Source organism: Tamandua tetradactyla, chromosome 23 (genome assembly GCF_023851605.1).
Source record: "Tamandua tetradactyla isolate mTamTet1 chromosome 23, mTamTet1.pri, whole genome shotgun sequence".
Taxonomy (NCBI): domain Eukaryota; kingdom Metazoa; phylum Chordata; class Mammalia; order Pilosa; family Myrmecophagidae; genus Tamandua; species Tamandua tetradactyla.
The window spans coordinates 52,050,346-52,075,206 of NC_135349.1; the positions used below are offsets into that span (position 1 = coordinate 52,050,346).

At 55.2% G+C, this 24,861-nt stretch overlaps 2 protein-coding genes across 5 annotated transcripts; one reads left to right on the forward strand and one right to left on the reverse strand.

Annotated features, from left to right (window-relative positions):
- The first annotated feature begins 673 nt into the window (after positions 1-673).
- Positions 674-14,226, forward strand: EEF2KMT (eukaryotic elongation factor 2 lysine methyltransferase). Of its 4 annotated transcripts, XM_077141888.1 has the most exons (9): positions 674-777; positions 3,212-3,274; positions 5,989-6,069; positions 7,090-7,191; positions 11,306-11,439; positions 11,525-11,805; positions 12,826-12,897; positions 12,977-13,126; positions 13,975-14,226. In XM_077141888.1, the coding sequence occupies exons 1-9, from the start codon at positions 682-684 to the stop codon at positions 14,073-14,075; spliced, it is 1,080 nt and encodes a 359-aa protein (XP_076998003.1). In that variant the 5' UTR covers positions 674-681; the 3' UTR covers positions 14,076-14,226. The 4 variants fall into 4 exon arrangements, 3 of the variants coding, with proteins under 3 accessions (XP_076998003.1, XP_076998004.1, XP_076998005.1); XM_077141889.1 differs by lacking the exon at positions 12,826-12,897 and having other exon boundaries at positions 11,525-11,851; XM_077141890.1 differs by lacking the exon at positions 12,826-12,897.
- On the reverse strand, positions 14,145-24,372 carry ALG1 (ALG1 chitobiosyldiphosphodolichol beta-mannosyltransferase). The gene is made up of 13 exons (XM_077141886.1): positions 24,126-24,372; positions 23,095-23,172; positions 22,876-22,982; positions 21,663-21,811; positions 20,736-20,825; positions 20,324-20,434; positions 19,473-19,588; positions 19,316-19,354; positions 18,932-18,991; positions 18,024-18,134; positions 16,908-17,022; positions 15,995-16,070; positions 14,145-15,003 (listed from the first exon to the last, which is right to left on the reverse strand). Exons 1-13 carry the CDS (start codon positions 24,340-24,342, stop codon positions 14,872-14,874), a joined length of 1,401 nt encoding a protein of 466 aa, XP_076998001.1. The 5' UTR covers positions 24,343-24,372; the 3' UTR covers positions 14,145-14,871.
- Between the last annotated feature and the right edge of the window lie 489 nt (positions 24,373-24,861).

Sequence of the window (24,861 nt, forward strand, 5' to 3'; positions counted from 1 at the left end):
GCAAGACTGGACCCGCGGCAGCTAGGGATCACGCCTGAAGTGTCTCACTTACCACCTATCTCCCTAGCACCTGGCAGTGCCTGGCACAAAGCAGGTGCTTAATAAGTATGACGAAAGAAAAGACTTGTTGGGTTAGGGACAGACCCAAAGGTTCGGGGTGGGGCGGAGGAGGGTGCGGGTTCTGCCTTTATCTGATGCCCATTTCCAAGGGCAGAAGTGGGAGGTGGGGGCGGAGGGGGGGACGGCAGTGTCCCCTGGGCCTGAACGGGCCCCGCTCTGCACCCAATGACCAACCCCGGACGGTGAAGGTGGCAGACTCCCTCCTTCCCGCCGGACGCAGAGGAGTGGCAACGCACCCGCCCAAAGGCCCCTCCGGGAAGTCCAAGGGACTCAGGAATGACCAGGCAGGGCCACAGCCCGACCCGACACTCATAGCAAGCCTCGCCGCCCCGCCCCTGAGCCCCGCCCCCAAATCCCACCGCCCAGGCCCCAGCAGCTTCCCGCCCGTCTTGGGTCCCGCCCCAAGCACCGCCTCCCAGGTATTTGCCCACTCAGGCCCCACCCCCTACTGCTGCGCGCCCCGCCCCCTATCCCGGCACACCGCCTCGGCCCCGCCCCTTCCCGGCTCCGGCCCGCGGCCGCACCGTCACCCGGGCAACGCGGGGCGGGGTCACGCGCGCCATGACGCCTGAGGAGCACGCGGAGGCCCCGGGCCTGCTGCGGAGTTTCGAGCGCCGCTTCCTGGCGGGGCGCGTGCTGCGCTCCTTCCCGTGGCAGGTGGGCGGCGGGGTGTCCGGGGGGTAGGCTCGGGTCCCCGTCGGCCTCCGCGCCACGCGTTATCCTTGTGGTCGGGAATGGGAGGCGCTCGGTGCGTCCTGGAAGAGGAAAGCCCGCGCTGCGCCGCCTGCGCCCTCCCACCGCCGCGGCCCCCTCCGCGCTGGGCTCGGCCCCTCCCTCCGGCCCCCTCCGCGCTGGGCTCGGCCCCTCCCTCCGCCCCCCCCGCGCTGGGCTCGGCCCCTCCCTCCGGCCCCTCCCCGCGCTGGGCTCGGCCCCTCCCTCCGGCCCCTCCCCGCGCTGGGCTCGGCCCCTCCCTCCGGCCCCCCCCCCCCCCGCGCTGGGCTCGGCCCCTCTCTCCGCCCCCCCCCCCCGCGCTGGGCTCGGCTCCTCCCTCCGGCCCCCTCCCGCGCTGGGCTCGGCCCCTCCCTCCGGCCCCCCCCCGCGCTGGGCTCGGCCCCTCCCTCCGGCCCCCCCCCCGCGCTGGGCTCGGCCCCTCCCTCCGGCCTCCCCCGTGCTGGGTCCGGCCCTCCCCGGTCCGCTCCGCGATGGGCTTGGCGCCCTCCGGGCCCCCCCCGCGCTGGTTCGGCGTCCTCCGCGCTGGGTGCCGGCCCTGGGGACCCCCCACCCGGCCTTAGCCGACCGAGTCCCAAAAGTGGAAGGAATACGGGGTGTTCGCTCAGCTCCCTTTTTCAGTCTACTCACTGGTTCCTGTCTGGTTTTCGGGTGTCCTGGACAGTTCACAATCATTTTCATGGTTTATTTGTTTTAATATTGATAGCTGTAGAATGTATTTTATTTTGTTTGGGCTTTTTTTTTCTCTCTCTCTTTTTTAAACAACCTCTGGGTCGCTGCAGAACAGCCGCTGCCGCGGGTTCTAGGAAGTCAGCGCCCCCAGTACAGCCGGGAGCGCCGGGGACTTAGCTGGGTCGCACACCACGAACCTCACTTTTCTCATCCGTGCGACCAGGCGTTGGATTAAATCAGATCACAGGCGGCTCGAGGCTCTTTGCCTCTGATGGAAGAAAACTGAGGGTGGTTCAAAACCCGCCCAAAAAGAGATTGAGGGGGAGGACGCCTGTGCTGGGGACCTGCCTGCGGAGGGGCCCTTGGGGACGCCGCCTCCTTCAGAAATCTGCGCGGTGAGCTCGCCGGCATGACTCAGTTTGAATACCTGCTCCACGAGTCTGCCCGTGTGTTGGGGGGGGCGGTAGAGGGTTTTGTTGGTCATTTGTGTTGTTTCAAGGACTTAAAACGGGTAGCTTTCTCAGATTATTTCCTGCCAGGAAGGAACGTGTGCATCATTTAACCTAAAATCTGAACCTTGGTAATAGCGTTGTTCACATGAAATGAGTGCTTTCCGTGAGCCTGGCTAAATGCTAGCTTAGGCTTGCCCACAGTACCGGGAGGTAGGTGATACTGTCGTCCGCATTTGATAAGAAAAGAAGTAGAGTGCAGTGGTTCCAGGCTGGGGCCTGGGAGAAAGCTTGTCTGCGTTGGAATCCTGGCTTCAACACTTAGCAGCTGTGTGACCTTAGGCAAGTGGCTGCATGTCTCTGTGCCTTGGCTTTCTAATTGGTAAAATAGGAATACATGGGTACCTCAGCGGGCTGTTGTCAGGATTACATGATGACAAAGCACCTAGAGCAGTCTGGTGCCTGGTAAATGCCATTGGCTAGCATTTTTCCCCCATCAACAAATGTTTATTGAACGCCTTCTGTGAGCCAGGCACCGGACTCAGCTGTACACATTACAGAAAAGGCCCTGCCCAGGTGGGAGAGCCAGAGCAGGAACTAGGAGGCTCAGGTGATAAAAGTGGCTCTCCTATGGCAGTAAAACAGGGAAATGGGAATAGAGCAAGTAGGGGGAGATTCCTCCAAGCAGGGAAGTCAGGGAAGCCCACCAACGCCACCAAAGAGGTGGCATTTGAGCTGAGTGCAGAGTGGTGAATCTGCTGGCCATGGGATATCTTGGGGAGTAGTAAGCACAAAAGCCCTGCAGTGGGACCAAGCCTGTGTTGTTTGAGGAAAGAGGCCAGTGTGGCATGAGGAATGGCGTGGGGCTGTCAGGAGACAGGCCAGAGAGAGGGTCCTTCCAAGGCCTGGTAAGGAGCTCTGGGGAAATGAGTCATGTGTCACCTACCTACCTGGCACTGGGGCCTGAGTATGCTGCCAGACTCGAGTCCCCTGGGAGAGAGCACAGTGTAAGCTGGCATGCTCGTGTACACGCTTGCTGTGACTCATCCAGGTGTAACCCATGACATCTTCAAGGTTAGGCTTTGGCCGCCCATGGCTTCTACTTCCCGGCAGCTCCAGGTCCCAGGGGAGAGCTCACTTAGTACTCTGCCGGTATGGTCTGTGTGTGTGTAATGTTCCTGTGAAAATGCCCTTGACATTTCTCTTTCACCCTCTCTTTCTTTACACTCTCCTCCAAAAAGACTCTAGAAGAGAAGTTAAGGGGCTCATCAGATTCTGAACTGCTGCTGGATATTTTGCAGAAGGTAAGAATCCCAGAATATCTGAGGCCACAGCCCAGCCTCCTGACTTGCCCATGAACATATGGCAGGAGTGTAGTCAGTGCATTTGGATCCTTTAAAAACAGCTGCCTCGGGAGAAGCCATCAAAGTGGGCACTGGCTTTGGGTATCACCACCCCAGACGGCTCTGGCTCTTTTGTTTTCTTAGGTGAAGACATCAGAATATACAGAAATCTGCATGGGGTGGGGGCGACTTAAGGAATGTCTTTTAAACCCTCTGCAGTGGAAACAGATACAGATAACAGGAACATCTAGCATTTGATAGCTGCTCAGACAGAGGCTTTCATCTTTACATTTAAGGAGAAAATGAATAGGCAGGTCTTGCCCACTAGTCTCCTTCCTAGACATAGCCGGGCCCCCTGTGCACGTGGGATGTGGATTCTCAGATTCGCCTGGGTTCGGTTTAAAGGCAGAACAACCCCTCTGCCTGGTCTAACCCGACCCTGACCCTGGCCACATGGCCCATGTGCAGGTCATGCTGCCTCCTGGGTCTTAACCTTCTTAGGGTCACGAATGCTTTCAAAAACCAAAAGCCACGGATTTTCTTCCCAGAAAAAATGCACCAGAAGAAAACATTTTGCATATAAATTCAGGGGTATAACAAACATGCTCCTCCAAATACCAAGCCCATCCAAGGAGCCCATGTTAAGAATTCCCAAGCCAGAGGGTGAGCTACAGTGCTCCATATGACCTCCAGGTGGAAAAGGTGCCCCTGTAGAAAGATGTCATGGCCAAATGGTATCCCCCAAAAAGACACACCCAAGTCCTGACCCCTGATCCTGTGACTGTGACCTTATTTGGAAATAGGGTCATCTCTGAAGGTATGGTTAGTCAAGATGAGGCCAAACCAGAGTAGCGTGGGCCCTGATCAGTATGTCCAGTGTCCTTATAAAAGAAATTTGGCACAGGTAGACACAAGGGAGAAGACAGACATGTGAAGTTGGAGGCAGAGAGTGAAGTGAGCTAGGCATGGACCAAACCCTGGAGATACACAGTGATGAGTGTGCTCGGTTGGAGAAGGCAGAGACAGTGGTGTGAGGGGGCAGGGACCCTGGGACAGGGAGACTTCTGCTGACACCTGGAGAAGCAAAGGGCAGGGGAAGTGAATTCCAGGCAGAGGAGTGCCAGGAGCCACCAGGAGGTGGGAGAGGCAGGCAGGGAAGGACCCTCTCTAGAGCCTCCAGAGGCAGCATAGCCCTGCTCACACCTTGATTTTGGACTTGTGGCAAGGATAAGTTTCTGTTGTTTTAAGCCATTCAGCCTGTGGCTCTTTGTCCTGGCAGCCCCGGAAAGTTAAGACAGAAGGGAAGGATGTCCGAGCAACCCAGTAGTTCAGAACTGTGAACTTGGAAGTAACTGAGACCATCATCTTTCTCTGACTTTCACCCTGAGCACCCCTAGATGCTAGAGCATGAAATGTGGGGAGTGCCACCTCAAAACCTAACCCCAGCCCCTGAAAAGTCAAAAGGTCGGGTGGAGTATTTGTTGCCCTTGGGTAAAATGAGTGTCCTTCCCAGGACACAGGCTCTGCAACCGACCACCCTTCTCGCCAGGTTCATCCTTACCCACCGCCCTCCATCACAGCTTCTTCCTGCAACGCCAGAGCTTGCACAAGTACTCCCCTCTGCCTGGAACTCACTTCCCCTGCCCTTTGCTTCTCCAGGTGTCGGCTGAAGTGTCCCTGTCCCAGAGCCCCCGCACCTCACACCATTGTCTCCACCTCTGCTCCGGCTCTCGCCTCCATCCCCGCACTCACCGCCGTGGTTCTCACAGGCTTGGTCCGTGCGGAGCTCTGCAGAACGGCCAGGCCCCGAGTCTGCCTTGTTCCCCCCACCTGGGCTCTCACATCCGTGGGGGCAGATGCCACACCTTGACACACCTGATGACTGTCCTTGCCATAACTCACGTTCATGCTGGAGCCCTGAGAAGGAAATTAGCTTGAGCCCACATGCTCTGTGTTCCAGGCCAAAATAGGCATAGAAATCCCTTCAACAGTCTGTGCAGCTATAATGGAGAAGCAACATTTTTTTAAGAAAGTGCTTATCTTAAGACTTAATCTTTCAGATTAGGGATACCCGTGGCCCCATCGTTACCCCTAGTGGAGGGCTCAGGTGACTTTGGGGCTCACCCTTGTAATTTCCTGGGCCTCCCATAGCGAAGAGCCACAGCCTGGGTGGCTTAAAACAACATAAATTTATCCTTGCACAGTTCTGGAGACCACAAGTCTGACGTGAAAGTGACAGCCAATCATGCTGCCCCTGGAGGCTCTTGGGAGGGTCCTTCCCTGCCTCTCCTAGCTCCTGGTGGCCCCTGGCACACCACAGCTGTGGAGGCATCACTCCAGTCTCTGCCTCCATCTTCCCAGTCTCTGCCTCCATCTTCACATGTCCTTTTCCGTGTGTGTGTGCGTGCATGTGTGTGTGTCTCAAATCTCCCTCTCCTGCCAGCCACTGGTTTTAGGGCCACCCTACATCTAGGATGGTCTTATTTTTGGATCTTTAACTTAATTACATCCACAAAGACCCTCATTCCATAGCAGGTCACAACGTGAGGTTCTGGGTAGACATGACTTTTGGGGGACGCAGTTGAACTTCATCCCTACACCCACTTGATGCTTGAGGATCCTAGGAAACATAGGAGAGATTTCTCCAGTATTCTGTGTTTTGTCCTTTGTCATAGACTGTGAAACATCCTGTGTGTGTGAAGCATCCACCGTCAGTGAAGTATGTGCGATGCTTCCTCTCGGAGCTCATCAAAAAGGTCAGTGACAGGCAGGGTCTACCCAGTAGCCAGACAGCACCCAAGATCCCCAGGAATGGGCCTTGATCTGGGGGAGCTCAGGTCCACCCCATGCCCCCTGCCTGCTTTGGGAGCAGTGGAGGAAGGGAGAGGCTGCTTCCAGGATCGCCACAGCAGCTGCCCCACCCCCACCCCCGCCATGGTCCTGGCTCTCACAGTGCAGGCTCTGCTTCCTACCCTGACCCTGGAACCCCACTTCTCCCTCCGTTCTGCCAGTCTGGGAATTGTTATGTTTCCTACTGTTGCTGACTCCTGGATTGCTTTACTGCCCCCTTTGGGACATTTTAGCTCATCTAGTACCTTTGTACCCTTTTCCCCTTATTACCATCTCCCTATTGAACTACCTGGGGTGGGCGCCATCGCCAACTGGCTGCTGGACCGACACGGGATGGAGTTTAAGGAGGCCCTAAACTTGCTGGGTGTGTTGTCGGACTAGACCTCCCAGGGGCGATTCCACGGCAGCAGACCTAGTTCCAGCATCCTGGGCTCAGCAGGAGGAGTAACCCCCGCTTCTCTGTTGCTGACCCCCGCCAGCAGGTCTCAGCACTACCCAGGAGCGGCCTGACATGGCCTCAGAGGGACCCTGCTGCTGTTCCCCGTGACGCAGCAGGTGATGAAAACCACACCCTACGACCTGGAGGCCGTCCTCCTCATGCCTTTCGTCTGGGGCTCATTTCCAAGTGCCCTTAGTTTTCTCTAAAACATCTTGGTCTTCCCACTGTCACTCGGCAGCACTCATAGTACCCCAGTTTCTCCTGCCCTGGAGGGTAACCACACCCCGCTTTGAGGAACCCCCCAGGCCCCACCACCAAATGATTCTTTCCATACCATGGCCTAAATTAAATTAGTTCATCGCACATCCATCCTCCATATTTGGTGCAAATCCTCTAGCCATTTTTCTAAGCCAGGGTAAAGGCAGCAGGCAGAACTTTTGTTTTATTCATGAAGGTCAGCTTAATCCCTTGCCGTGTCCGCCCCCAGCACGAGGCTGTCCACGCGGAGCCTTTGGATGAGCTGTACGAGGCGTTGGCGGAGGTCCTAGCCGCTGAGGAGACCTCCCAGGCCCACCGGAGCTACTTGCTGGTATGAGCCCTGCGCCCTCCTCCCCCGCACAGACCGGACACGGATCCTTCAGGGTTAGCAGCGCCGGCTCAGCCTCTCCTGGGTCCACAGCCTGCCTCAGCAGCTCTGTATTCCTAGAGGTCATCAGCTTACCTCCCTTAGCCTCAGTTTCCTCATCTGGAAACTAAGCACTTCCACAGATAATGGCACCTATCTGATAAGGTTGCTGGGGGTGTGGTTAAATTAGATCACACACGTTAATTGAATGTCACAGGATTGTAGTCTCCTCTCACGTTCCCGCCCCACCCCCGTGGCTTACCGGACCAGTGCTGCAGCCTTCTGGCTGGTCGTTCTGGTCCCCACGAAAATCCATTCAGCAGCCAGAGGGACCTCAGTTTTGTTTTTTAATTTTTAACCTTCTATAGTAAAATGAAACGTGGTTACACAAAACCACACAAAAGAAATGTGCAGCTAATGAAACCATTGTAAGGTGCCACCATGGACACTGCCTCCCAGGCCAAGGGACAGAACTTCAGTGGCCAGGCCACAAGGCCCTCCATCTGACCAACCCTGACCTTGGCCCCCTAGTCCTGTGCCCCATAAAGTTACCACCCACTGCCTTTTATAGTAATCACTTGCTCGAGTCTCTTTCTTGGTGGGTCTACCACATGCGTGCACCTCTGGACCGTGGAGTTTAGTCTTGCACATTAACGAGGTGTGACTTAGTCTCTTTCCACTTGTGTGTTCCCTGCCAGTGGCCTTTTTTTCCGTGCAATGCATCTTGAACACCCTGGTGGGTTAGTCTGTCGTGCCTTTCCCTGCACATGCCTCCCAGCCTGCATGGTGGCCACATAACTGTCCTGCCTGCACAGTGGCTACCCACTGCTCGTTCCCTTGAGTCTGGCCTCCCTCCTCCACCTCTGCCCACGGCAGCTGGATCCAGACACTGGGTCAGAATGTCCTTTGACCCCTTTAGCAAGAACATATTGTAGGATTCTAGGGGCACATGCTGTCTGCTTTTTGCTCCTTTTAGATGCCGACAGTCATGGCTGCCAATGCTTAGGTCCACTAATTCACTGGGAGAGGTGAAAGGGTATTCTTCTGGTTCTGTCGTTTTGTTTTCACTTATTAGCTGGAATAGTTTTATAAGGTGATGTTTCCGCCCTCCATTATACGGTTACCCAGTGGTGCAGATCATATAGCAAAGGCAGGATAAAGGCTTGATCTCCTTTTCTTTACCCAGTTTGTCAGTGAGTGGTTCCTTATCCCTTGAAGGTATTCACCCATTGCAAACCTTAGCCCTACTGAAGCACAAAATGTCCTATTTTGGGCCACTTCAAGTCAACTCCCACATCCTTTTACATTACCCTAATAGTTTTTGCTTTATTTTATGTCCAACTTTTCCAGGCTCATTTTTTAAGTTTCTTCAAGCAGCCGTGGCTTCTTCTAGTGGGAAATGACCCTGCAAGTCCACCTCTGGGCTTTAGGGCCTTTCCAGGAATGGAGCTGGGGTGTGGGTGTAGAGAGAGGCATAGTTGTTAAGATAAAATACCTCATGAGTCCATGTTGAACTCAAACGCTGCTACATTAAGTCTATCTCTTCTTCTGCACTGAAAATCCTGGATCTCCAGAACACAGGATATTCCCCAGCTACCTCTCTGCTTTGTCCTGTGTTATTCCCATAGCCACCTAGAAAACAGTGCTGCTTATTAGAGCTCCTGAAAATGTTTAAAAAGAAAAAGTTACACATGTTGTCCCCATTCTGCCTCATTTTGTTTGTTTGACAGTTGTACTGTCACTACACATATCGTATAGCCATTACATACTGGGTTAGTTTTCTGTTGCTGTCAGAACAAATTGCCACAAACGTAGTGGCTTAAAACCACATACATGTGTTATCCTAAAGGGTTGTGGGTCGGGAGTCTGGTCGGCCCGGCTGGTTTCTCTTCTTTGGGTCTCAGGAGGTCAAAATCAGGGTGTCGGCAGGGCGGGGCTCTAGAGGAGGGTCTGCTTGCAGATCCTTCGTGCCGTTGGCAGAACTCAGTTCCCTGCAGCTGTAGGGCCAAGAGCTCCACGGGGTTGTTCTCAGTTTCCAGAAGCTGCCCAGGGGTCCCTCGTCACCATTGTCTTGAGGTTCATCACCCTGGGCCTGTAATCATGGGTGCAGTGTCTGTGCGCTTTCGACATTTAGTTCAAATCTTTTTTGGTTTTTTTCTAGAAAGGTTTCTAGAATTAGAACTTGGAGTATTTGTTCTATCATTTTCTCCCATATGTTGAATCTTCTTTGCCTATCTCCAGTCTTTGTCATTTTTTCTCAAATCCTGTGTAGTTCTTCATTTCTTCTCAGTTTTAAAATGTGTTTTCCTTTTCATCCCTTGTTTCTCCTAAGGGTCTGTTTGTTTGTTAATTTTTGTCACTCTTACATTTCTTCTGGTGTGGATTTCATTTCCGAAGTGATGCTTTCTGTTATAGTTCATTCTTTTTGAACAAAGCCACACATCTTTGAGTATTTCTGGTTGTGATGCAGGCCTTGCCTCTGGTCCCTTGCTCAGCTCCGTGGGATACCCCGTTCCTCCCCACGTTTACCACACAGTGTTGTATCTGCTGTGGATCACCCCTGTTTATATTTAGGGGTCCACAGAATACCTTGTCCCCTAGTTTTGTTGTAAGTGCTGTCTAGGCCTGGCTGCTCTGTCTGTTCTCATGTGGGGATTCAGGGACATTCAAAAACTATACTGTACCCACTGCCACCATCACTCGGGGTTGCCCGGAGTGATCTTTTTAAAGAGGTAAATCAGATGTCACTCCACTGCTCAGAACCTGCCAGAGGCTTACTTTCACATTTATTCTAAAATCCTAATTCCTTATCATAACCCACAAGCCCCTGCATGCTCCACCCCACCCACCTGGGCTCCAATCCCTTGGTCTGCTTTCTCTTCCTTTAACTTATCAACCTCAGTGCTGCCTCAGGGCCTTTGTACTTGCTCTGCCTGGGATGCTTTCCACCTAGAACCTCCCATGCCTCACTTCTCCTTTTCACCCAGATATCTGGTCACAGGTCACCTACTCAGAGAGTTCATCCCTGACCAGTCAGTCTCAGATAGAGCCTCCCAGTCTTCTCTTATCATATGACCCTTTCAATTCTCTTCATAGCACTGAATAATGATATGAAATTACCTTGTTTCTTTCTTAGGGCTTGTGGCCTTTGCTGGATGTAAGCTCCAGGAGCCCAGCAGCAGGGGTCATCTTGCTCTTGCCCGTTTCTCCAGCACCCTTAGCTGGTGCTCAGGAAAAGCGTGTTGAACAAATGTGCACAATACTTCTAGACCCAAACCCCCTCACAGGGCTTTATAGGATGCGTAAAACACCAGACCCAGCCAGGATCCGCCCTGGGTCGCTCTGTACTAGGGCTGCTATTCTAGAGGCCCTGCGGTTAGAGAACACTTTTCAGGAAAACATGTGAGGGGTCCTCCACCTGCTTTGGGGGCCACAGGAAACCCATGGAGGCCAGAGACTCCCGCAGCCCCAGGCATCAGGTTTAACACATGAAGGCCCAACTGAAGGTGCAGAGTTTGTACGCGCCAGTCATGGTGTCAGAGGGTTTGTGTTGTCATCAGTAATTGTAGATTTGCAGGAAATTATAAAAATAGTACAGAAAGGTCCCATATTCCCTTCACCCAGTTTCCCCAAGTAGTGACATACTAGGTCACCACCAGGAAATGGACATTGGCACAGCGTGTGTGCACATGCACGTGCGTGTGTGTGCATGCGTGTGCATGCAGTTACACCATTGTATCGCTGTAACCACCACAGCCAAGACACAGAACTATTCCACAGCCACAAAGATCTCCTTCCTGTTGTCCCTTTAGAGACACCCACTCCTCCCTCCACCCCTAAGCCCTGGCAAGCCCCAGTCCATCCTCCATCACTGGAACATTGTCCTTTTGAGAATGTTCTATCAGTGGAATCCTGACCTTTTGAAATTGGCTTTTTTTCACTCAGCATAATACCCTTAAGATCCACCTAAGTTGCTGCATGTATCAGTAATTTGTTCCTTTTTTATTTACCGCCTTGTGAAACAGCTACTGTTATCTTAGTGGCTAGATTAATTCCCTCTCCTTGTCTCTTGGTCCAGCCTTCTGGGGACACGGTCACACTCTGTGAGAGCACAGCCATCATCTCCCACGGGACTACCGGCCTGGTTACATGGAACGCTGCACTCTACCTCGTGGAATGGGCCATAGAGAACCCGGTGGCCTTCACCAGCAGGTGTCAGGGTGGGAGACACAGGGCAGGGTGCCAAGGCAGGTCTGCCCAGCACCATCGTGGTCACCCGGTCTGCTTCTCCCACCAGGACTGTCTTAGAGCTCGGTAGCGGAGCTGGCTTTGCGGGCCTGGCCATCTGCAAGGTCTGCCATCCCAGAACCTACATCTTCAGCGACTGTCACAGCCGTGTCCTCGAGCAGCTCCGAGGGAACATTCTTCTAAACGGCTTCTTGTTAGCACCTATGCAGCCCCCAGGACAGTGCCCGCTGGACTCAGAGAAACCCACAGTGAGGGTGGCCCAACTGGATTGGGATCTCGTGACGGGTCCCCAGCTCTCAGCCTTCCAGCCAGACACTGTCATCGCAGCAGGTACTGCCCAGCCAGGCTCGGGTGAAGGGGCAGCAGAAGTTGCCAGGTAGGAGAAGAAGGGGGCCTTGGAGGAGCCACCGGATGAAACCAACATGCAGACCTGTGCCTCCTGGGATGGCGTCTTACTTAGTCGGTGCCACACGTTTTGGTAGATCAGTGAACCCTGTTTTTTCCCAGTACAGCTGGAAATGAACAGAACAGGCCCCAGGGCACCCGACCAGTCTGACCTGTCCACAGCCTTGTTTCCCTCTCCAAAAGGGGTGGCCCCTCATATACACAGAGTCTTCACTTGGGGGATAGGAAGGGCCACCTCCTTGATTTTTCCAGAGCCACCAAACAGCCCAGTGTACCCAGGGTCTGTCTGACTCCTGTGCAGGTCCCCAGCGCCCAGCCCCCCAGGCCAGACACAGCGCACAGCAGTGGCTGAGCCAAGCCGGGCAGTGAGGACTCTGCTCCCATCTGCTCCTGCACAGCTGCTTAGTTCCGTGTGCTCCCTCCTTTGTGTGGCTCTGCCTAGGCCTGTCTCCATCTGACGGTCTTCCTGCCCAGAGAGAGGCATCCTAAGGGGGAACCACCCAGCCCTGGGCAAGAAGGTGTCCATAGGACAAGGTGGCATTTGTCCAGGCCCCCAACAGACCCCACACCTCTCACTCTGCCCCCCGCCTCACCAATACCCCCTTTTCTGGAACCTGCAAGCCCTCAGAGCTAGGAACTAGGAATGCAGACGCTGAGCAACCCACCCCGCCTTGGCTAGCATCAGCCCCTGCCCCCTCCTTGACAGCACCATCCCCCACTCTCCCCCATGCAGAGCCTACACCCCTCCCCCCATGTAACCAGCAAGTCTGCAGATCCCTGGAAACAAAACTGAAGGTGTAGAGTGAGGATTTGCTTCATTAAGCACCTTCTAAATAGCCTAATTGGTAAAGAATTGTTTTGTTTTCTTAAGGAACACCATTAAACCTTAGATTACATTTCATTTGTTGCAGTGTCTTTTCATGACCTGTTTTCTCTCTTACCTAGTAAGTTTCTTTGAGCCTCGTAATGCAAATCTGATGTCACTGCTGCTTTCCCAGCCCTCAGCTAACCCTAAAGGTCAGCAAAAGCCAGAGCCCCGTTTTGGGGTTTTGAGCTCTGCTGAGCAACCCATACAGTGACTGGTTTTTCCTCGCAGATGTGCTCTACTGCCCAGAAACCACCCACTCCCTGGTCAGGGTCCTGCGGGCACTCTCAGCGTGCCAGGAGGGCCGGCGGGCCCTGGACGCCATCGTGGCCTTCACCATCCGCAACCCGGAGACGAGCCAGCGCTTCACAGCCGAGCTGGGTAAGCCCCGGGCGCCGCACCCTGGTAGGGCGGGCAGCTGCCTCAGAGGACCCCAGGCCCCAGGCCCACGGATGCCTGGCAGGCAGAACTTAGAAGAATCAGCACAGTTAGGACGTCCGACCTGGGCCACTGGCTGGGCAAACGATCCACCCACCCCTGACCCTGTAAGGAGACCCAGAGCACCTGGGGCCCCCAGGGGGTAGAGGCGAGGGGTGGGGCTGGAGCACCAGCTGGGTGGCTGAGAGGCAGCACCGCGCAGGGTCTCACAGCAGCGTCCTGTGTGATTTAGGGTGGGGATTCTGGAGCCTTCTGGCCTCTATTTCCTTTTCTGTACAGGGGACGTGGCAAGTCTATTAGTTGGGGTCATGTTTGACCAGTGGTTGGTCTGCACGAGGCACGTCCCACCACCCAGCCCTGTGGGGCTGGTCCCCATCACTCACTGGGCCTGGCCTTCTGGGTAAAGGAGAGACCCCCTCTCAGGCGAAGGCGCACAGAGCAGCCCCAGCACACAGGAGCCGTCGGTGGATTGGAGGCCGTGGCTGTCGCCAGACTAGGCACTCAGTACCAGAGGAAGAGCAAGGGCCTGCTTTAGAGAAGGGGAACAGGGAGGCTACACACGGGCAGCACAGAGTTTCCCCCTAAGTCACCATCCTCTCACCCAAGAGGTTGGGGCGCAGGGAGGCAGAGCAACCACCTGTTTAAAAACAAGGGACCTTGGTCCTAGCCCTGAAGGCTGATTCTGGGTGACTGAGGTGGCATGCCCCCAGGCAGCATGTAAGCCCTGCACAGACCCGCAGGTCCTGCCCGGTCCCTGGGATGCCACCCTGAGATGCCCTTGCTGTCTCCAGACCAGGTCGGGATCCGCTGGGAAGCAGTGCCTCGTCACAGCCAGAAACTGTTCCCTTACGATGAGTACTCAGAGATGGCAATTCTGAAACTAACGCTGTAAATTCCACAAACTTATGTGGAAATGTCATCATCATGGAAGTTTTTATATGGGAAAGCTGATAAAACCTTCACTGGACTTGAGTTTTTTAAGAATATTACATTCTGAAACAGGAACCACTCTGTGTTCTAATAAAATACAAATGTTTATTTAAGTGTGCACGTGCCTCTTTCTGCCAATAGTTCTGATTATTAAGCAAACCACCATAAATGAGCAGTGGAGATCTCAATTCAAACACAAGCATTTCGTGTGTCCGAATGAAAATCTCTGCCTGTCAAGGCCGTTTTCCCACTAAGTCAAGTCTGTTTTATACCTCACCCGCCTTCCCCTCCCCAGGGCAGACGCTAATGCACCTGTCTCCAAGGCAGGACTCCAAATGTTAGCTCTGATGCCCAGATGGGGTCACAAGCAGATAAGAGAAAAGTAAGAAACTGGGAGAAACAGTTTCACGGAACAGTAGGAAAAAAGAAGTGTTTCGTAGTCTCTGAAGAAGAAACCTGGGTGAACCACAGTTCCTGGGCCTTAAACTCCTGGTTCTTCAGAGAACAACTTGATCGAGCAGGTGGAGTTCAGCACCGCCGCGCTTGGCCCCCGACCACCAGGTGGCGCTGCCTCTGAAGAGTCTGCCCAGGGACTCCGCCAGGGAGGCTCCAAGGAGAGCAGTCAGCCCCGTGGGGGCAGAGGGAGCTTAGCTGGGAGGGGGCCATCGGCGTGAGGGTCTCCGTCATCAGGGTGGGTGAAGCACATCTGCAGCGTCCAGCACAAAGTCCCACTCGGGGTTTTGTCTCTGGTCCTAGGGTCACCTGTCCATAATCAGGGGGAGCACAGTCTGCTCCCAGCTCTTATCCCAGCGAAGCTGCTTGGATTCCTGCAGGTTCTTCCGGAACCGGTGTAGTTTGCCAGCAGGATCAGGGAATTTTGAGAAGAGCATCTCCAAAAACAATAAAAACCCAGGCTTAACTCATCACCACTCCCCCAGTCTGCCCCATCCCAGTACGGCCCTTCCCTGATCGGCCAGGACTGCCGCCCCACCCCAGACTCCCATGGCACAGGTGACCACCTTAAACAACTCTGATCCCAAAGTTCTCACCCAGCAAAGTCACCTCCCACCTTCACCCCCTCCCCTCACATTCAAAACCCTTTATGCCCAGCCATGAGCTAACCCATCTTCCCCTTAACCGCTTCTCCTTGACCATTTGCTGCTCCCGTCCCAGCCAAGACACAAGGCTCCCATCTCCCAAACACACCCGCCAGGCTGATTCTTCCTCCCCCTCAGCTCCCCTAGCACGGTCCTACTCATCAACTGGCCACAGGGGATATCTAAATCAAAGTCAACAAACCACAGTTCATGTGCCAACTCAGCCCACCACCCTTCTGTAAAGAAAGTTTTACTGGCACACAGCCACATCCCTTTATTTACAGACTGTCTATGGCTGCTTTCACGATACAATGGCAACAGTGAGTTGAGTTGTGAAAGAGACTATAGGCCAAATCCTTTGTCTCTGAAGAAAGTTTGCTGACCCCTGACCTAAATGTCAAGGCTGACAATGGAATACTTTTGTAATAAGAACCCCACCCATCTTTTGAGGCTCCACCAGGAAGCTTCCTCCACCTCTTACCCTCTCTCTGCCTGATCATCCCTGGGGGCACCTCTCTAAAGGGCACTCACAGTGGCCTTGCTCTGCCATCATTTGTGGGGGAAGCTCCAAAAATCCAGGAGGGGGACAGGAGCCTGTCCTGATCCTCCCAGGGCCCAATCACCCCTCCAACCCCATGAAAGGCCAACAGTGAAGGAGACCCAGCCTCTTGGACTTCTGCTCCATCTGGATCCTACGTGATCCTGCCAGGGCTGCAGGAGCAAGGATTCAGGAAGTGCAGTCTCCAAAAAGCCCCAGAACCCTGGGGTGGTGCAAACATGCTACCTTCAGCTGAGCTGCTAGTTCCTCCCAGTCCTTGAAGACCAAGCCGTTCTCCTCATGTCTCACCAGCTCATGTAAACTGCAGAGAGAACCGGGGGGGGGGTGCTTGAGAGCCGCCTGGAGAAGAGCCTGGAACCCCGTGGTGGTGCCCACCCTGACCAGGACCCTCACCCCATCCACCCCACCCCCTCACCCACCCGCCTCAGGCTACGCCGGGTCAGGTGAATTGTAAGAAAACTACAGTTTCTTGCAGGGAGTCTTCCTAGATTTGGTATCCAAACAGAAAAAAAGATCTGCAAGGTCATACAGACCAGTGGGGTGAGGGGCAGTGATGAGGGGTTGGGCCTCCTGTGCTGTGTACCTTTTCAGTAAGAACCTATGTTCAGGGATCATTTCTGTATTTTCTTCACTCCATGCCAGAGAAACAAAGTAAAAGCAGCCCAGGGCAGGGTTAGGCAGGGTTAGGTTCAGGGGGCCCAGAGCCCAACCCCCATGTTCAACTCAGAGGCTGGTGCCTAAGCAGCCCCGAGCCCTCAGCCCACGCTGGGGCTGCTGGGTTAGAGCGGGTCCTAGCAGCGACCCGCCCAGACACCCCTATCCATTGGGCCCAGGGGCCACAGGTGCACACTCCTTGGACTGGTTCAAACAACAACGGGGGCTCGGCCAGAGAGGAAGAGCACAGAGTAAACTGCAGGTGGATCCAGCCACCAGTCCATGCTCAGGTGTGAAATCCTCGGATTCAAGACGCATGTTTTTTATGGGACTCCCACTCTAAACCAAAGCAGGGCTCTGCCAACCACAGAAACCGCCTGTGTGCAAAGAGGCGCCCTCCTCCTTGCGGTTCTGACTGCTCCTGGTCTCCCCCTCGCTGCAGGTTTGGGAACCTAGGCCCAGGAGACTCAGGCTCTGCTCCTACCACTCAAAGTTCACGGCGCACACAGGCAAGCAGCACCCAAACATGTCCACCACCTTCATGGGCAAGTCCAGGCCACTGGAAGACTTGTGCAGGCACACGCCTAGGTCCGCCGACCCTGCAGGCAAGGGACACCATCAGGCGAGGGCTGATCCAACGAGAGCTGTGAGCCGACACCCCCAGCGGGGAGTGCAATCGGAGAACACAACCCCACCTAGCCTGGGCAAGCCCCATGAAGGGCAGCCTGTACCTGGTGAGGGCATAAGACCCCAACTGCCACCCCTGCCCACAATGCCCCATGTGAAAACTACCTGCCAGAGGCTCACGGGCCATTTTTATTTGAACAATTTTGTCTACTTAAACACATCTTTTTTTTTTTTTTTTTTTGCATAGGTAGATACTGGGAATCGACCCGGGTCTGCGGCATGGCAGGTGAGAACTCTGCCTGCTGAGCTACCATGACCCACCCAACTGCATTTTATTAAAAGAACCCATAAGCCAATGCAACAGAAAACCAGCCATCAGATAAATAACATGACCAAATACTAGCTGGAAGCTCTGGCCTCCAAAGATGGGAGGCTGGAGACGAGATTTCCCTCCAGGAGAGACTGAGCAGAGACAGAAAAGGAACATTCTCGGCCGTGAGTCGGTGCTGCTCGATGCATCACCGCTGTGCCACCCAAGGCCAGCGCTTCCTACACCCGGAGATGGTGGGTTCCTCCTGGCTGGGACACGAGAGCAGGCCCAGATGGAGAGCATAGGAGCAGAGGCTTGGGGAGGGCAGGGCTCAGAGCACCACCCCCACGACCGCTCGGCAAACAGCACCCAGGCCACCGCCCAGAAAATGCCCGTCTCCTGGAGGTCAGCCAAAAGCTCGCCCCCAGGTTCCTCCACCCAGGGGCCCCTGGGATTTGTCTGCCTGTGTCCCTTGAGCTAAGGACATTGTCACATTTTTAAAAAATTACAAAACAAACAGTATGAGACTGAGACTGGTAAAATACGTACAATCTGGCCCGCGACAGAGATCGTCTGTCCACCCAGCCCCGAGTGTCCCCCTTCACCCCTTGGCCTCTCCCCGGAGGCCTCCTACGGCCAGGCACCCCCAGAAGTGAGGCTCACCTAGAAGCAAGGGGTAGTCCTCAGCCTCCAGCCACGGTGTGCACACTCGGACACGCTGGAAGCGCTGCTGGCTGATGAGGCGGGTGTAATGGTCCTTCAGAGGCCCTTTGCCTGCCCAGAGAAGCGGTGTCACCACACTGCCCCTCTGCCCTAGGCTGCAGGGCCTCTGGCTTGAGAAGCCCCATGGGACGTGAGCAGCCACTTTCCCAGAAATCCCCTACTCCAGGTGTCCCCAGGCGGCCCAAGCGGCCTCCACAGGGCCTCTTGTAGAAACAACCAGAAACACACCCCAACCGTTCAGGCCACAGCCCACCATGGGTGGCCAGAAGCCAGCAGGCCTCAGGCTGTGAATGTGACCAGGAGCAACCCTGACCCAGCCCTAGTGCCCACAGGGCACAGCTTCTCCACTGGCACAGCTTCTTCACCAGGAACAGCTTCTCCACGAGGCATAACTTCTCCACCAGGACTATGCTCAGGGGATACACGCTGAGCCCCATCCACCAGCCCCAGCACCCAGGCTCTGGGACCCTGCTCCCTCACCCACAGCCCTTCTGCAGTTCTCTCTCCACTTTCAAAGTAAGTTTAGGGCAGACAGTGGACTCTTGCATTTTAAAACAAGGCTTGAAAAGCCCAGGAAAAGTAGGATGCTCATTCTCTCTGAAATCATGCCATCTGGCACTCAAACCTCACCTCTGTGCCCTGCCATGTAAGAACTCAGGTGAGGCGCACCTCTGTGCCTCAGTTTCCCCTCGGTAGAGGGGTGTAGACAAGAAGGGGTGGTGAGCAAGGAGGCAGGGACCACCAAACAAACGCCTGGCACATGGAAGGGACACGATGGAGGCTGAGCCTTCCGCACTGCCCACCGTCCCCCAGTCAGGTGGAGGAAGCCCAGCGGCCCCTGGAGATACCTGTGATCACGCAGACGAGAGAAGGAAGGTCTTCTCCATCCACACTCAGCTGCTCAAACTCTGGGTTTAAGAATAGTAAAGGACAACCAGGACTGTGGAATGAGGTGAGGGAGAGGGGCTGGGGCTGGGCGAGAGGCATCACCCTCAAGACAGCATTTCAGGTGCTGTCCCTGACACCCCCAAGACAGCATTTCAGGTGCTGTCCCCCCTGACGTGGGGACTCGGAGCTGCCCTCCCCGCCCCCACCCGCCGTCCTCCAGTCCTCCCCCTGCCCCCACACCCCAAGGGCAAGAACAGGCCGCAGAGGACGCCACAGGCCCAGGAACACCTCGCCACCCACCAGCCCGAGGGACCCAGCGCCCCTGCTCACAGCCTCGCGCCTACTTTCTAAGGCCGCCAGCAAGATGGAGAAGTCTTCATCCTCTACGGGGCAGAGACGCAGTGTCAGGGTCCCGCTTCCAGATGCCTCCCGCCCCCTCCTCCTCCTCAGGGGCCCCGCGCCCCACGGTGGGCCCGACAGGGGATGAGGGGTCCCGGACACCTGTCCAGCTCGTGCTGCTGACCAGCAGGGCCGGCCGCCCCGGCCGATGCACGGCCTTCCCACTCCGAGGGTCCTGCTCCGTGAAGGCGGACCTCTCCAGGCTGGCGGGCTCCGAGCTGAAGGGGCAGATACACGGCCGTGAGGGGCGAGAGCAGGCCCATGGCCCCCCGACAGCCACCTCCCACCTCCCTGAGGCCCCTCCCCAGGGGCCTGTCGCTTTCTTCGGCGACAGTTACTTGTGGGCAGGTGCTGAGGTTACAACAGTGAACGGGCCCGGCGCGGTCCTGATGTTTGTTAAGAAGCGGGGGCCAGAGACCCACCCCGATGGCCACGCCAGGGACCCCAAAGGAGCCAGCACGCTACATGCAGGATACCCATCACCTAGGGAAGGGGCCAGCAAACACTTTCTTCAAGGGCCAGAGGGTAAATATGTGAGCCTCTGTGGGCCAGACGGGCTCCATCGCAGCCACCCCACTCTACCACTACCGGGTCACAGCCACCCCGCTCTGCCACTACAGGGTCACAGCCACCCCGCTCTGCCACTACAGGGTCACAGCCACCCCGTTCTGCTACTACAGGGTCACAGCCACCCTGCTCTGCCACTACAGGGTCACAGCCACCCCGTTCTGCTACTACAGGGTCACAGCCACCCAGCTCTGCCACTGTGGCATCACAGCTGCCCAGCTTTGCCACTGCAGTGTGGACCCAGTGGGCATAGCCAGCCCACAGCCATGGTTTGCCCAGCCCTGGTCCAATGGCCTCCCCAGGTCAGCAGTTAGAAGACAGGAAGCAGCTGGGACAGCAGCTAGCACAAGAGAAGGCGGCTGCGGGCGCTGAGGGTGGGGACCTACCAGTCCCTGAAGGCAGCGTGGGTGCGGGCCAGCTTCAGGAAGAGCTGGTGCTGCAGGTCCAGCGGCGTCTCCTTAAAGAAAGCTGCTGGCTTGTCGTGGACAGTCACAGCTCTGCAACAAGAGCAGTGAGGGCCTCCAGACGGGGGCAGAGAAAGGCCAAAGGAACAGAGGACCGAGGAGGACCCAGAAAAAGGAGGCGTTTGGGGAATCAAATCTCAGTGACAAGAACCTTCAGCGCCACCTGGGGAAGCACGGAGACACGTTCTCCCACCAACACTGCCCAGAGCGTCCGGCTCTCTGAGAAAGGAACTCCAGCCCCCACCCCCCGCCCCCCCGCTTCCCGAGGCCGGTCGCCACCTCCCAGCACCCCCCCCCCCCCCCCCCCCCCCGCCTCACCCGGGCCCTTATGAACCTGATGCTCCAGTTCCGGGCCAAGTCCTCCCTCATGGCGTGCGTCACACACAGGTTCAGGTGGGCCAGGCGTCCCCAGAGCTTCTCGTACCTGCAGAGGCGAATCCCTGCTCAGCCTGGAGCTGGGCTGCCCCCACCCACTACCATCCCTGTGACTCCACATCCTCTGGGACCAAGGAGACCGCACAGCTCGGGCCTCCCCAACTTCAGTCACTTCCTCGTGCTCACAGTGACTTCCACCTGTCCTGGAATCTCCTTCACCCCTTTCTTTAAATCCGATCACTTTTTAGCTTAAATGCACTGCAAGAAGAACGCGCATATACTACCTAAGCGAATATCTAGTCTCTGCTGCCCGCAGACCCTTCCTTCCTCTCCCCCTGTCTCGCGAACGGGAGCAGACGGTGCCTGTTTCCTCAGTTCCCATCTGGGGAGCTGCCGACGCACTCTGGCCATGTGGCCTGGGACCTCTGCTCTCGCGATGGAGCACTTGTCCCAAGCCCAAGACAACAGGGCACGGCATTCCTGGCCTCGGGGGCAGGACCAGGGGAAGGCGGGGGACCCGGATGAGCCCCTCAGAGAGGCTGGCTCCCCTGGCTAGCCGTGAAGCAGTGGGGATGCGAGCCAGGCAGTTCGCGGAATCCGAGGGACTAGAGAAAGGAGCAAGCGCCTAATGACGCCATCCTGAGCCCGGAAGCCAGGCATTTCTCTGGACTTTTTAGTCTCTTGAGCCCCAAAATGCCTGCCTTTGCTCAGGCCCGTTTCTTTCACTTGTAACCAGCGACCAGCCCAGTTCACCGGGCTTTTTCTTACCCCTGCCAGGCACACAGGAACCAGCGTCACCGTGTGCCTGCTCTGTCCCTCCCTCTCGCTCACCCCGATGCTGGTTTGGGGGCAGGCATGTGCACTCCCCCCCACCTCTAAGCCTCACCACTTGGCCAGCCAAACGAGCGGGTGGCTGGGGCCGTGCTCCAGGCCCATAATGGAGTAGCCATAGTTGTGCCAGTCGAGGACGAGCTTGCTTCCGCAGAGCCAGCTCACGCCCCAGCAGACGGCGATGGCGGGCAGGCCGGGGGGGTTCTGCAACAAGGCAGACTTGAATCACGACGGGCAGACCCAGATACCGTGGACAACAGACAGCGTGAAAACAGCTGCCACATACATGGGAAAGAGTCAGGTATCTTTGGAAAACTCTTGATCATCAATAAGCAGAAAGAAGACCCCTCCCCCCACCCCCAAAAAGTCATAAACAGAATGGACCAAACTGAAAAGTCCAAGATCATGAAAATCAGAGAGATGAAAAAGGCCATTTTTCACTTATCGGAATACAAAGCCTAACAGCACTAGTAAGGGTGAGAGTGAGGGTGCAGGGGATGAGGTAACCCCATGTGTTAGGGGATAACTTGGCCCAACCTTATTCTGGGGTGATCGGTAACATTCTATTACATTTTAAAGGTATAAAAGTTTTGACCAAGCAATTCCACAGCCAAGAATTTGTCCCACAGAAGAAACTTGACCCATGTATGTTCACAGATGCTCTTATCATGGCTATTTGCAAAAATTAAGAAGAACCTGAGTGCCATTAAGATGTGGTTGAATAATTACATTAGTGTATAGTACATACTGGAATGCAATGCAGCCAATTAAAAGGGGCATCTATATGTTCAAAATTGGTAGAGAGAAGATATTAAGAGCAGAAATCCAGAACCAGACTATCAACTTTGGTTTAAATACTGACTCTCTCCCTTCCTAGCCCCATGATGGAGGGCTAACTTTTAGAACCACTCTGGGACTAGAAGCCTTCATCTCTAAAATGCAGATAATGCAAGAACCTACTTTTTAGGGTTGTTGTAAGGATTAAGTGAATTAATGCGTGTGAAGCACATACAACACTGAGTAGTACATATAATAAGCGCGATGTAAGTGTCGGCTCTATCCACGACAACATGGAAAAACACTATGGATGGGTACCAGGAAAAGAATGGACACATACCACGGGTTCCTACAACACCTTTTTAAAAGTTAATCTATACACATGGACAGGCAATTTATGTATCAATCTGTTTGGGTATTCATTTCCAAAAAGCTGTAAAGTAAACTATCAATGGTGGTTCTCACAGAGGGAGGTGGAGGCTGACACGCACCTGCAGAAAGATGTAGGCTGATGGCGCCACCTTCACCACCAAAGCATACAGCAGCTGTGCTGACTGGAGGACAACTTTGACTCCGTACTGGAGAACACGGGGCCCAACTGCAAGTCAGAAAATGGCAGTCACTACTAAGCCAGTTCTCAGCAATCTGCAGGCTCCCTTCCACCCCCCAAATATTCAGAGGAGGGATCTAGAAGGTGATGTGCATCCTACCTGCGAGTCTAGGAAGTTCTTTCAACCCCGTAATCTGAATCCTGTTGCTTTGTAAGATCTCGCCGTAAGGTTTGGAGTCTGAAAAAGAGAATATCCCCTTTAAAGTCCCACCAGAAGTTCTGTATTGGTCTTGGGATGAAGTGATCTGATTTAACGTCAAATATTCTCCCTCCCAGCTCAGGCTGAATAGTGGAGAGGAGGAGTGCTTTGGAAAAATGAGACTTCTCAAAATCTCTCTCTGTTCTTCAGTAGCCAAAGCAGAGAACGTCCAGGTCCCACTAGGCTATCCACAGGACAAGGACCCAAATCATATCCACCTTTACTTAACTAATGCCTGGCCCATGGAAGTCACTGTATTAAACCGATATGGAGTCCCTTAGATGGCGGAATTATCCCGCCCAAGGAGACCCCTTAGAAGTCCAACTTCACCCCGTCACAGCGGGACAGCAGACTAACAGAGACCACAGACCACCGATGCTGTTCCTGCTTTTTCGAGACTGGGTTGAGCTACCCGCCAAAGATGTCAACATAAAGAAAAAGAGAGGGACAGAGACCCCTGCCTCTGCACACAGGGAGAAAAATCTAGACGTGGGGCACAAATGAAACACCTCCTGCCTATACAGCTCTGCGCGGGGTGATGAGGAATCAAACGAGCAAGAAAACACGGTGTCTGACGTGTAGCCTGACAAGAGTAGCCATATGGACATTTGGGTACTAGCACTGGCCCTGGAGGCAAACACACCAAGACTGCAGTGCCAGTCTCTCCACTTATTAGGACATTTAAGTGCAATTACGCAGTGAATGCGCTTAACACTGTACTGGCATATGGTAAGCGCTCGATTACGCTGGCTGTTCAGGGAGATCCACCCAGCAGAGGCTGGACAGAAGTCTGGAATCAGCCGCCCAAGGGGCTCGAGCAATCTCGAAGAGTTGCCCCAGGGAGAAGAGAGAAAAGGGGCGCCCCGGCCTCGGTCCCCCTGGTGCGGTCAAAGCAGGGGATCAAAGGCTGATCCGCGCCCGGGGACACTCACTGTAGAAACCCAGGAGGGTCACGAAGAAGCCGTGCTTGGCCAGCGACAGCGCGTGGTACTGCATGCGGGGGCTGCGACCCACGTCTCCCAGCACCACGACGGCCACGTGCGGGGCCGCGTGCCTCAGTCGCCAGCGCTTCCACCCTCCCAGCAGCAGCAACAGCAGCAGCGGTCCTACTAGGGTCAGCGCCGGCAGACCCTCAGCGGAGGCCGCCATCTTGGCTGCTGGCGGGAGTCACGTGACCACGCGTTCCACCGGCCGAGCGCGCTCTGCGCAGCCGCAGACCGAGCCTCCGAGGTGAGTTGGGCCGGGGCGGGGAGGAAGTGGACGTGTTCCCAAAGTGGGGACCCGCGGGACCGCCCCGGAACACCGGGAGGCCAGGAACGAGGGAGAGAGAGAGAGACGGAGAGAGAGACATGCTCTAGGTCTTGGGGAGCAAAAAAGAAAAAGAATCCTGCGCTTTTATTTATGAAGCACAGATGTAGATACAATACACAAACTGTAAGGGATCAGGAGCTCGACCCCAGCCGGGTGGAAAGCCCCCCCCAGACCCATGAAGAACACCCGGTAATGGGGTCAGGATGAGAGAATCACACAAACCTGTTTATGCAAAAGCTAATAGCACTCTTTGCTTCTGTAGATAAACTTGCTTGCTTACAGCTGCAAAACCAGGATGTGGGTCTGTGAAACAAACGCCACTTCTCTGCTTCTGTGAATAAGCTTGCAGTTTCAGCC